Source organism: Prionailurus viverrinus, chromosome D3 (assembly GCF_022837055.1).
Source record: "Prionailurus viverrinus isolate Anna chromosome D3, UM_Priviv_1.0, whole genome shotgun sequence".
In the NCBI taxonomy this organism is placed as follows: domain Eukaryota; kingdom Metazoa; phylum Chordata; class Mammalia; order Carnivora; family Felidae; genus Prionailurus; species Prionailurus viverrinus.
In genome coordinates, this window is record NC_062572.1 from 9,459,337 (window position 1) to 9,472,705 (window position 13,369).

The following is a 13,369-nucleotide window of genomic DNA, read 5'->3' on the forward strand; positions in this document are numbered from 1 at the left end:
TTTGGAACATTAGCAAATGCTTGCGAATCTACAGCAATAAGGTACTTTGTGCATCACTGCTTTTCAGCTCTCGGGATTTATCGGTTTCTTTTTAAGCAGTGTCTCCTGCCCTCTACTGGTAAAAGATGGGTGAATCAGGAAGACTCGTGACTAACGACACTCATTTGGGTTCAGGAGATATTAAAAAGGAAGCTTACAGAACCAGCGTCAGGCTGAGGATGTGGGATCTCAGTGCTGCCCAGCTCTGGCCAGCCTTCCTCCTTCTGGAGCGGACCTTTATCCACCAAAGAGAATGTCTCAGTCTTGTCTTTTTCTAGAGATACCTTGAACCAGAACTAAAGGTGAAGAAGAAAAGTCATTTGACAACTAACCTTCCAGGATTTAAGAAAGTACACTCAGCCCTCCTGCCTTGATATGAAGTATCCTATAACAGAAACATCTTAAGCTTGTACAAACACACACTAACTTGGTATCAGTTTTTAAAACTTTTTTTATTTTTTAATTTTTTTTAAGTTTTTATTTTATATTATCTACAAAGTAAAAGTTTTTTCCCTTAACTTAAAAGTTGAACCACTGTAGACAGTGATCACTTCATCAAACTTGATTTATAAATAATAACCCGTCATTTTGACGGTAAGAATTTACTGAACCTTTGTCAAGTTTAGTAAAAGGGCGTTCCAAGTCTTGATTTTTTTTTTTTTTTTTTTTTTTGCAGTAATAGCAGCAAGAATCAACTCTTGTTACTTCTTTTGCTAGCTGATGTGTTCATGACTTTCGAGGGTCATTAAAAAATAAATAACTTCCAGTTTCAGCAAGCAGAGCTGGGGTACTCGCGGGACTCTGAAACAGCATATGGAATTATGGAACAGCCCACAAGTTCCTAAATGCCTCTACTCGGTCCAAATATCTTCCACTGCAAGTGAACTGTTAGCATTCCTATTGGATGTTACAAGAAATCAACATATATTTTTTAAAAACAAAATAAATGAAATTCTAGTTTTCTGTGCTTCCAGTTGGTAGAAGCAGTAGAAGGGAGGAGGGAATTTGGCCTTTCGGTTCCTCCAGGGCAGCCTTACAACTGCTGTTGGTGGTGGGCTTGTACTGTAAAAAAGAAAAGTGAATATTTAAACAGGAAACTGGCAACACCACACATTAGCCTAGTGTCTCTGCAGCACACGACTGTAAACTATCCTCGTGCTACCTGAACAAGACTCAAAATTTAATCCACTCTTCCCCCTCCCATCTGCACCAAAAGGGGAAGGGGCAGGTGGGTGGGTAGAAACAAACCAGTCAGATGGAAAACCACTTCAGATAAAACTCCCAGAAGACTTGTTGCTCACGGGGTAGGAAAAAAAGGCCTTAACATACCCCCTCCCCAAATACCAGCCAAGCACCAGTATTGCTTTCAAAGTAACAGGTTAGACTGTGAAATATTGCCATGGCAGCCATCAAGTATTAGAGCACAATCACGGGGCATTCTCTCCCTGTCAGGGCATAGGCTGGAGCTAATGCTACACTCAAAACCAATCCACACACAGCACACTTTCTCATCAGTAGTATTCTCCAGAGCTACAATCAAACTCTGCCATGGTGGTAACCACCCCCGTCAGACTGGGGAGGGGGAGACTAAGGAAGGAAAACGCTGCCCTGTCCAGCCTCTTTAACAAGGAAGGCCAACTGAGTCCTAAGCATGCGTCAGCCACACAGAATGCTGCTGCTGCTTCTCATCAAGCCAAACCCTGTATACCATCAGAACACACACAGACTCAGCTCCTGGAAGCCTCAGGCCCTGACACTGAACTGATCGTCACAGTCCCTCCTGTGCACGCTCTGGCGGGTCTTGCTAGTTCTCAAATGCGGGGCTTGAAGCGCTGGCCCTGCCTGCCATTCGACCTGTGCGAGCAGAATGCTTTGGGGTGCCCGGCGGCCCCTGCACACACACGCCTCACCTGAAGGGTGCGTCATATAGGGGAAATGCGCTGTTGTCGAGACTGGAATGGGCTGTAGTGCACTTTGAGCGAGGGCGGCCTGGGGACCGCCGGGTGGCTGTGTCGTCATTAGCATCATTGGCGCATGGGCAGTTGGATGAGAAGGAACCATTCCTGACTGTACATGAGCCTGAAACAGAGAGCTCTTTTACGCATACAGGCAACATCTCCAGCTTAAACAACATGTCAACTGTGTTCCTTTCATTGGGCTGGTGGGGCAGGAAAGGCCGACAGGGGGGCCCTCAGGGCCCTTTTCTCTGAGCACATGCCCTAGTGGATCATCAAGTGACCTACTGACATGCTTCACCCTTCAGCGGGTCCAGGGAGGCTGAGGGAGCAGGCGCCTACTGAGCCTGAGTAAAAATAAGGGCTGCAACATCCTGGCCTTCAACATTTCTGATTGCTGGATTCTATGTATGTGGGGCAAGGTCATCACAAAGCTCAGACATCTGATCCAAGGGCAGCTTTCTCAACTTAATAGGAGGTGAGATGCAATGATGCTTCAGAATCTGGCTTCCAAGTGGGACCTGAAGTAGTTTAAAGACAACCTCCCTTTTAAATAGGAAAGCAGATAATAAGAGTAATCCATGGATTACTTAGCCCTCTCCTTGTCTGTCCCTCCCCTCTGCTTCCTGCCGGCACACCAGTACATCTCCGTGAAGAATGAGTCAGGGCAGCGAAAGACGAGTTGCTCAGGCCCCTTACTGTAAGAGACGTGCTGACCGAGCAGGAGGAGGAGGCTGCAGTAAATGGCGCCAGTGAAACGGGGAGGAGTAAAGTGAAATTATCTGGGCCAGACCTGTGTCCCGAAACTAAGTTACATGATAACGAGTGCAACCTGGTTTCACTGTCAAGTTGGAAAGGTTTCAGCCAGCCCAAATCACTGGATCCCAGCTCGGGGTGAGGGGAGTGGGGGGGGGGGGGGGGACTTGGCAGGGCCAGGAAGAGCCCTCCTTTCCTGCCTCCCATACTGTGCACTGTTCTAGACCACAATAAGCCTTGAATGAAATGCTCTTTTTACTCTTACGTATTCAAATGGGCCCATGGCAGATCTGAACTTCCCCAAAGGGGTTAACCTTTTTCTCTTTCAGCACAAAAAACACAAAAGTGAGGTTTTAGGAACCCCAACTTACATGTAAATTCACATACCTACTTAGCCACCAGCCTCTGCTAGCCATCTACAGGACCCCAGCTCTCATGAAGCTCCTAATTCAGCCAAACCATGCTGGCCCACACCTGACCAAACTGGCTCCCCTCCCCACTATCAAAAGCAAATCATCCACTGCAGTGCGCCATACTACAGAACCCTCACTTGTGCAGAGGACGCCCAAACTTCCCAGAGCTGTCGAACTCTAGTTACAAGGTCGCATTCTGAGATTGAGCTCCAACTGAGTCACATCTTCAGCCCCCAGCACACCAGAGCCTCAGTGGTGCACTATCCAACATGAAATGGAGTTCAGTGAGGCAGTCTAGCTTAGACCTCCCCAAGAGAGTTCTGTTATGAAAGCGGCAAAAAAAAGACATCAAATACAGCCAATTCACTCTGAACAGCTCCAGGGAGGGCCTCAAGGACAGCATTAGAGCCCAACTTCAGTGAAGCTCCTTATTAAGATAATCCAACTTGGCCCTTGATTGCACTGGACTTTTCTCAGCAGCTGATACAGCCAGCAACCATTGAGATGGCAAACCATACCCTTCAACCATTAGAGGCTTACACTGGAGGTGAGCTCCAAAGTGGCTCCCAGGCTGCTCTTTAAGAAAAGTGGGACACCTGAGTGCTTCCAACTTCTAGTTACACTGCACCAATGTAACAAGGCCAAGCCTTTTCAAGAAGTACAACATATGGTCAAAGTGGGTGTACTGACAGGCAAGGAAAACAAATGGAGAGATTTCTCCGAAACTCGTGTGACTAACATTCAAGCTGACAGGCCCAGGGTTGTCACCTTGGAGAGTTGAGAATTTGTGAAGGCCCACCCTCCCTGCCAGACTTCTCGTGTGTGTGTGTGTGTGTGTGTGTGTGTGTGTGTGTGTGTGTGTGTGTAAGAGAGAGAGAGAGAGAGAGAGAGAGAGAGAGAGACAGGGAGAGAGAGGGAGGGAAGGAGAAAAGAAGAGGAAGAATATATATATATATATATATATATATATATCATATATGTATCATATATATAATGTGTACATACATAGCAGTGAAGCTATATAAACATAGCAAAGCAGACACAAGAAGGACTGGGTTGCATTCCAAAGTCAGAGATATTTTTAAGGTCTAAGATGGGAAACATTAAAGGACTGACCAATCAGCAACTTCACTGATCCCATTACAAAACCACACGAACATTCACTTAGGGCCAGATCACATGTATTTGAGCAGGAAAAGGGAGACAGGCAAATGGCATCACACACAGGGTTTCCTAGGTTGCAGAGCATCTGGCTCCTTGCTGCTTATCTGATAACCTTCATATTCTACTTGGTCTTCAGAGAAAGTTGGCTAAAGCTGGTTTACCTGAGGTACATGGGCCATGTGGGGAGGATTGGTGTATGCCGGCTGAACATGAGAAGGATGAATCGTAAAGACGGTCTGTTGTGCTGTTGGGAAACTATTCTGTGGCGACTGCGTATTGGAGGCAGGGGTCATGGAAGGTGGGGTTGGTGCGAGCCCCGCGTGGTAAATGGCTGACTGCTGCTGTGGACTGGCCAGATGGAGCGCCTGGGCGGCCTGGTGCTGATGGTGCTGCAAAGCCACAAGAAAGAACTGAGAAAACCACTTCTTGAATGAAAAGCAGTTAAGGTCACACACAAAGCTGAACTCTGCATATGAAAGCAGGCTCCACTGGGTCCATCCAAGATGAGGGGCAGTGGAAAGGACCAGAGAATGTGCAGGGTAGTAGGAGCATGCTGGGGTGGGGTGGGGGGCACCTCCGGTTCAGAGACACTCCTTTCTGGGCGCAAGCCCTTATAGCCCTCAGCCAAGCAGAGGTAAAACAATACCACTGCCCCAGGGAACTGAAAGATATCAAAGAGATCCTTGACTGCTCCCTTAACAAACACCACTGCAGAAGCTAACAGGAAAAAAACTCATTGTATAATCATCAGTAATGAAGTTAAAAAAAAAAAAAAAAAAAAAAGCCCCGAGCATATTCCTTATGTGATGTTAAATTAGATTTTTCAATCAATATTTCCAGAACCTACCCAATCACCTTATTCTCAGTATGTATCTTAACAGGACTTAACAGTAACAACAACAAAAAGCAAATCCCAGGAGCACAGCCTGCAGAGCTGTAGGCTGGCTCCAAGAGGCAGAGCTGTGTGGTGTTTTGATCACGTGGTACCGAGCATTCTGCCCCGCACTGCACAGAACGCTCAGTAAACAAAATGAGGACACAATTCTACAAGACCTCGGAGTCTCTCCTTACCTGAACCGGACTGGGTGCAGGATGACTTCCACCATGTTGGCTTTGCTGCTGTCCGGTGGGAGTAGCTGAAGGCTGAGGATGTGGAGTATGTGGGTGCAGGGTAGCATTAGGGTGCGCATACTGCTGAGCAAGGGAGCCAGTGGAAACTGAAGTGGAAGAAAAAGGGTGTGTACGGTCGACATCTAGGACAGTCTCCACTGCTCCCCTAAGCCTCATCAGCTGAGCTTTCATGATACTCAGTGTCTAACTTACGCTCTTTACCAAACTATTTTACTCCATTTAAATCATCCATTTTCTTGAAAAAATAAGTGTGAAGTTATTACTTAACAATCAGACTACCATTTATATAACACAGCTGTATACATTTTATGAAAATCTAATTAGTGTAAATTTACTCTTAAAACAGTCACTAGGTTCTCCTGAAAAAGCAACTTAAAAGCATAGGCAGAAATCATTCTCTCTCTCTCTCTTTTACACACACACACACACACACACACACACACACACACACACACACACACACACTCTCTCTTTACCTCAAGGCCATCATCTGGCTAACCTCACCATGCTACTGCCCTGGAGTGGGCACAGTGTCCCTAGGCACTGACTGTATTGGGGCTGGGAGAAAGGGCTGGATAAGGTATGCGGCAAGGTCAGGGCTCTATTTTCAGGGCCAAATGACCACAGTGTCTCCCAGCTGATCACAGAAATCACTCAGTTTATTCCCTGGGCCCTCCTTGCTCAAGGATCTCTCACTTTTGCTTTAAAAAATCTAGTAAATGGAATTACCTAAACTATGTGGAAAAATGAACTCCCTTCAAAGCATCCCAGTCTTTAGAAAGATTCTTACTAGCTAGAGTAACTTCAAAGAAAATAGGACAGGCCACTTTAAGTAAAAATGTGTTCATTATAGGGGCGCCTGGGTGGCTCAGTCGGTTGAGTGTCCGACTTCAGCCAGGTCACGATCTCGCGGTCCATGAGTTCGAGCCCCACGTCGGGCTCTGGGCTGATGGCTCGGAGCCTGGAGCCTGTTTCCGATTCTGTCTCCCTCTCTCTCTGCCCCTCCCCCGTTCATGCTCTGTCTCTCTCTGTCCCCAAAATAAATAAACGTTGAAAAAAAAAAAAATGTGTTCATTAAAGATAACCCAAAGCCAATCCTTTATGAATCTCAGCAAGGACCATACCTTGATACAAAACAGGGAGATTAGGCATAAATTCATTTGTGCACGTATTCCTAAAACAGCAATGTGAGAACCAAAATCACAGTAAGATTAATTCATTGCTTCCAGTGACTACTGACAACACACTGATATAAATCTAACCATGAATGGCGATGAGCTGCGAAGTGTTCTCAAGATACATCCCCAGCAACAGGGGACTTCCAGACTTCTTCTCAAAGTCATCCTAAAATCCCTGAGAAGCTAAGCCCATTCACAGAAACAATTCCCAAATAGCTCCTCATGTACCTCATACACACAGACATACAGGGGACAGGGACAAACAAGCACTGATTTGAGATCAAGCACTCTAACTCTGGCAGTCTAAGAGGCATGACCGCCAAGAGTCACTAGCAGAGGTGGCACCGGGCATGTCCCGTGGAAACGTTATGCTAGGTTTAGGCACATGAAGCAATTCTGCAATGCTTGACACTGTAGGGCCAAAGGCCACTGACATGCCGGCCTAATTCGTTGTGTGTGTGTGTGTGTGTGTGTGTGTGTGTGTGTGTGTGAGTGTGTTTTAAAAGTAGGCTCTACACCCAACATGGGGTCTGAAATCACAATCCCAAGATCAAGAGTTGCATGCTCTACCTACTGAACCAGCCAGGTGCCCTATATATATGCACCTTTTAAAAGAGGGAAGGGCGAGGCAAAGAGCCAGTGCTAGGATCACCTGTGCATCCACTGCCAACACCAGAGTGGGCATTAATGAATATTCATGAATGCCCAGATTAAACGAAACACTTTGGTTTACACACTGAAAACATTTCCCTAATTATAAGAGTTAATACACACTGGAATATATTAATAAGGAAAATTGTGGCAAGATACTCTCTGGGTGTTTTTAGGAAGTCAGTGCCTGTCTTCTGAGAGTTGGGAAGAATGATGTGCTGATTTCCTTAACTCCACGGTCCCACAAGTCAATAAAAGTCAGTTAGTGTCTTTCTTCTAAATCATTTGCTTATTAGAAGGCCATTTTCCACTATCACATTCACTAGGCTAACTTTCAGAACCCCTCAAAGTGTCTAGACATTGACTTGGTCTAAAAGACTTGACATAAATTTTGAACCGGACTCTAATCCTGCAAAAATCTTACACTCATTTTTCAAATGTATTTTTAAATAACTAAAATAGCCACATGTAGCCAGTGGCTGCTGATTAGGCAGCACAATTTATAGCATACTTTCATCATAGAAAGTTCTACTGGATAGTGACGTCTGAAATCATTCACATTCCTTTTCTTCCATCCTTCATCCCTCTTTTCTTTCTTCGTTTTCCCTGTTTTTTTTTTTTTTAAAGTAATCTCCACCCCCAACATGGGGCTCCAACTTATGACCCAGAGATCAAGAGTAGCATGCTCCATAGCCTGAGCCAGCCAGGCACCCCTCGTGTTCCTTATTTTCAAACTACCAGCATTAAAATCCTCCACACACCCCAAGCTTCTGAAATGTTTCATTTGTAACAATACTAAATCTATCCAGGGAGAAGCAATTCCTGAATCCCATATTCTATTTATGAGGTTTCATAGAGAGTACAGAATCTCAAGAGTTTCTATTTTTTAAACTTTATTTATTCAAGAAATGTTTGTAGTTTTAATGACTTTCTAAGCAAAATTTTAAGGAACTAAAAACAATAAATAAATTCTAGCTGGGTGCTGTCTTACTAATTTTCCCACATAGAAACAGGACCTCACTAAGAGAATAATTATGTCTTTACATCTCATAATGAAGTAATTCATCAATTTAAAAGGGTTAAAATCTTGAAATTATTTGGAAAAAATTAAAGATGAAACATGTCTTATTGTGCATTTTTAAAAGGAATCTCTGCGAGAGTACTTTACCAACAGTGAAAGGCTTTAAAGTAGAGTATTATAATTTATAGCTCCTTTGCACTGACAGCACAAATACTTCAAGTAATCCAAACTGTGTGCATCTATACAGGTTTTGTTTAAAACATCCATCCTTTCCCTACCTAAGCACCAGCAAACTAGAATGCATCATAAGAAAAATCAAGGACATGTAAATATGCTTCATTAGCTGCAAATAAAACTTTTAAAAGTTTAATTAGAAATATTTTCCTCTGTGTATCTTCTTGCTTAAAAGATATCTGCTAACCAGTACCTCATCCAGGAACTCTTTTCCCATATTACATAGGAAAACTGGGTAGGTGACTGGGAAAAATGTGAAATCGATACTTTAATTCAATCTTTATGACAACAAAAATATGGTCTGGTTCCTCAAAAGGCCAGTTATGAAGGAGACAAAGAAAGACGGGATAGGAGGGACATTAAAAGGCTGACGGGGGAACAGGTGGAAGGGAAGAGAGAGCCAAGAGAAAGGAATCAAGATAGAATAAAACTGTAGAAGAAATCTACTGGAATCAGAGAAGGGAGAAGTGGAGAGTGAAGAACAGTAAATGCTGGGCTTTACGGAGCTACATCAAGCATTTAACTGCTTTTATTATCCATGCTTGCTAATTTAGCTGAGGAGTCCAAAAGGTAAAAATAAATGTTCTTCAAAACTCTGATTTACCTATTCATCAAACTTCTATTTATAAAAATTGAGTTGCCTTCATGAAATCTGGATTAATGCAGGCTAATCAAAGAAGTATTGCTTTTTTTGGGTCAGACCTGGTCCAAAAGTTCCTCACTCATTGTGTTCCTTGATACAAATGTTTACAACTCTAAATACGTGACTTGTCAAATCCTCATAACATTAACCACATTCTAAAAGTTGTTTCCTAGGCCATGATCTTACTGAAGCCAGTTCAGTCAATAATGTTGTGCCTTTAATTTGTAACTAGGTTTTGTCATTTTGACCTTGGATGCACAAGTCATGAGAGATCACCAGCACTGCAACACTAAAAATGAAAACAAAATCTTCCAACTTTTAAACCTGATGTTAAATTCAGAAAAAAAGAAGTAAAGGAAAGCTGAACTCTTAAAAAGGGGTAAAATGCAACTAGACCAAACCATGGCAAAATGGCTTGTGGGGAGGGGGTGGTACAAGCAGCAACTTAAATTATAAATAGCAGCCCCACTGTTAGCTTCTTTTAAGAACTAATAATTCCTCTTAAGGGAAGTTATACTAAGGCAGTTAATACTTAGGTGTGATGATTAAGAAACTTTTAGCTACTTACCAGGAAACTGACTCCAAAATTATTAAACAGAGACAGTAAGATGGTGAGGATAACTACATTTGAGACCTCAAATTGAGTACATAATAAAATTAATTACTGAAACTGTTTTTTACATACTATATCACATACAAAATTTCCCTTTAATGGTACAGATATACAGCAAGACTCCTTTTTAAAGAGCATCTATTAAAGGATTAAATTTGTTAACAATTCCTAGCACCAAATAAATAACAAGTACACACTTATTTTTGGATACCAAGTCATGGCATAGTTAATGAAAGCTTAAGTCAAAATGTTTTCTCAACACTTTTTAAAATCTGGCATTTAGTAAATTCAGACATTAATTCTTTCTAAAGTAACCCAAAATTTAGTGTCTAAAATTTTAATATTTAATATCCCTTAGAATATAATATTGCACATAAAGTTACTCATTACTGGCATACACTTCTGAAGGACTTCTGCAAATTAGTACCTTTCCTATCCAAATACCAAAAGTCCACGACTAGCCTTACTTAAAAACTGCCCTACAAAATAAATTATGATGTACCCTACACGTTCATTTCCAAAAGAGAGCCCTGCCCAGACTTTCTCCATTTAGGAGCCATCGTTTATTTACCTTTTCACTGGTAGCGAGAGGGGCCAGTGCTGCCAAACAGAATCAAGCAGCTAGGTCATGCTTTCCTGGTGAAGCTCAAAACATCCTGGGTGTCTACCACTTGAGTATTTTAAACCTTCAGTCATGCAAAGACTGAAAAGACAGAAATGTTTCTTCCCTAAATTTTCAAACCTATTCAATTAAAAATCCTTATAAGGATAAATTTATTCTAGCCAGGATACTGAAAAAGCCTAATATTTTAAGCTTTTTATACTAAGTTTGTGGCTTGGTTGAAAAAAAAGGAAAAAAAAATGGATTTCTGGAGAAGTTTCTCTGAACAAGGAAAATATTAGGCATTTCCAAAACAGTCACATGTTTGCTTGGTATGCAAAAATTAATTTCTGAAGCAACTCAATTTTTTAATTAACTCCAGCTTTCTTAAGCTGGGTTATATTTCCTTTTTTTAAAACTCTGAATTATTTACAAATATACATATTTTCAATGATTTTGTCTGGCACAAGGAAAATACTGCTCAACAAGTCTACTCCCTTAACATGTATTCTTTAAAAAGTGTTTTACTGTTCAATTAAAATTAGTATAAAAAACCCAACTCACTGGCAAAGTAGAAAGAAGGGCTTGTCTCCTTGTTGTATGGTAATTTGGGGCATGCTGAATTTGGGAAATAGAAAGGTAAATTAGCCTTTTGAGGTGTGCATTTTCCTAATTTTCTGGAAAGGTTGACATATTTATAAATTTTGTATTCATGCATAAATCATTTTTCTTATTTTACAAGAGATGACAAGTACTTTAAACATTGCTACAAAATTAAACAAGATAGGGCTGAACCAAGAAACATTTTTCTTCTGTATTGATATGCTGAGTTCCACATGCTGACTTGTTTAAATGAATAAAATCATCTAATCGAAAGACCAACATGGCATTCCACTGAATAACCTTAATATAAATAATGTTACCAGAATAAGAGAGTATTTACCAAGTTTAATTCAAAAGACTCAAACAGATTTGTAAATCATTATTAATAAAAACATCATTATTCTGTAAGATATTTATCAGGCATCTGGAAGTGAATCCCAAAACTTAAGAAAAAATAGTTAATATTAAACATGGGTGTGATATCATTCCTTATTAAAATGTCTACATAAATGGGGTGTAGGTACACTTGGAAGGATATGCACCAGAATGTTAACAGGTAATTATCAGGTGGAGGGATAACAGGTGCATTCTCAATCTTTTTGCCTCCTGTATTTTCTAATTTATCTGCATTAAACTACCAAAAACAAACTCAAAAAGGATTCTGGATCTAACTCTTCTTGATGGCTCTAGTTGGTAGAGAAAGTTTCATTATTACTATTTCTGAAAGGGAAAATGCCACTGCCCTAAAAGAAAATTAGGTGAATTACAAGACAAGATGTTAAAGAAACAAAAAGGAACTTCTTTCGTTACTCCTAAGAAAAACTTCTTAGGAGGGATGGGGCAATGATGAAAGTTAGATTAAAGTCAAAGAGATGAAGTTTTTGTGATCAAAATCCTTTCTAAGATAGCTAGAAAGAGAACAAGGTCAACTACTACTTAGAATGTATGATAACTCCTAACAATGTAACTGTTCAGTAATCTGTCGGCATACCAACCATCTGAAGATAACAATCAGTCTTTAGTCATTACTGTCCTTTCTATTCTCAAAGCCTTTTGCTATGGCCATCCAATTGGTAAGTGACAAAAAGGTGACACAGAACTGTTGCCAACATCTCGGTGCATATTCTTTTGTTTGCATAAAAATTTGAAAATATTTAGATAGAACGGATCTTAACAATAAACATAATTCATACTAAAAACATTTGGTTCCTTTGGGAATATGAAATATAAACTGCTTGAGGGGTATGAGAGTAAAATTAGCATTTCTAAGCAACAAATATATCTTAAGTTTAAAATAATGTACTCTGAAAACATATCTATGTGTCTTTATCTGGCATAATTAAGGTTTGGAAGATCTAAAATAACTGAAATAATTATTGAAGAATTAATGAATTTGCTTTAGTAGATTAAATTATGGCTTATACTTCATTTCCTACTGTTCTTTTTAGAGTATGGAGTACCCAAACGAGAACCCTGAGTAACCAGCAACAATCCTATGAAATCCAGAGCTTCACCCCAACCTGTCCCCTCATCAACAGACATCAATTAAAGACAAGCCATGGAAATTGCAGGAGAGTAGTTCAGATCTGGCTGAGCAACTTTCTCCTGGCATTAAAAAAACTGGTCTTAATGACTAGTTCATTCCAGATTTCACTGGACATTAGGTCTTATGTTTTGTTTGCAGTATTTCTGATTTACCCATATTTCAATTGACTTCAGGGTCCAAGGCCAACTGCTTTTCAAATAGAAAAGTTTTGGGAAGGTAGTTATAGAACTATTAGTGTCTCAAATACAGTGTTTACTGTACAAGCGATTTCAAACCAACGAACATTCATCCAAAAGGAAAAACCAGATGCTGGCAGTGAGTGAACACATTGAGGAGAAAGATTCTTCTCAACATCACAGTATTACTACAATGTCTCAAAAGCATGGGTACACAGACAGTTGTTCTCTAAAAGCAATGGAAATTTTAGTTCAAAAGTTTTAGATCTTATTCAAAGGGGAATATGCCAGAAAATGGGAGGAGAGAAATGTTTTCTCCACTTGTTAAATCATGATGTATTATTTATCAGAAATATATAAAAAAATCATAATGAACTTTTCACCTAAGCCTTTAGCAAACCAGAAAATTGTTGAAATATATACAAATTGCATAAAAGCATACATGATGAGTCAATGGTGTCTTTTTATACATATTTAGTCCTGGTTAAGACAAGCCAATGACAAGCAATCATAACCAAAATCAGTCTGTTGATATACTTTTCAATTAAATTGTGAATGGGTTTCTTGTAAGAAAGTTTCCCAAAATGTAGCAATTACCTCATTTTAATTCAAAGAGAATAATCCACACTAGGAAGTTTTAAGTGA

General features: G+C 40.6%; 1 protein-coding gene across 13 annotated transcripts in view; it reads right to left on the reverse strand.

The window, feature by feature from the left end:
- The window catches only part of ATXN2 (ataxin 2), a 127,774-nt gene that overhangs the window by 8,476 nt on the left and 105,929 nt on the right, over positions 1-13,369 (reverse strand). For 3 of the 13 annotated variants that reach the window (XR_007145848.1, XR_007145847.1, XM_047828038.1), the window contains exons 21-24: positions 10,964-11,017; positions 5,399-5,544; positions 4,489-4,716; positions 198-335 (exon numbers count right to left, since the gene is read on the reverse strand). Coding sequence is in view for 9 of the 13 variants with exons in the window: in XM_047828038.1 (XP_047683994.1) it covers positions 198-335; positions 4,489-4,716; positions 5,399-5,544; positions 10,964-11,017 (566 nt within the window). In the remaining 4 variants the exon portion in view is untranslated. Of the gene's footprint in view, positions 1-197; positions 336-665; positions 2,119-4,488; positions 4,717-5,398; positions 5,545-10,963; positions 11,018-13,369 lie in introns of those variants that run through there. The other 10 variants (XM_047828040.1, XM_047828036.1, XM_047828042.1 and 7 more) reach the window with 6 other exon arrangements.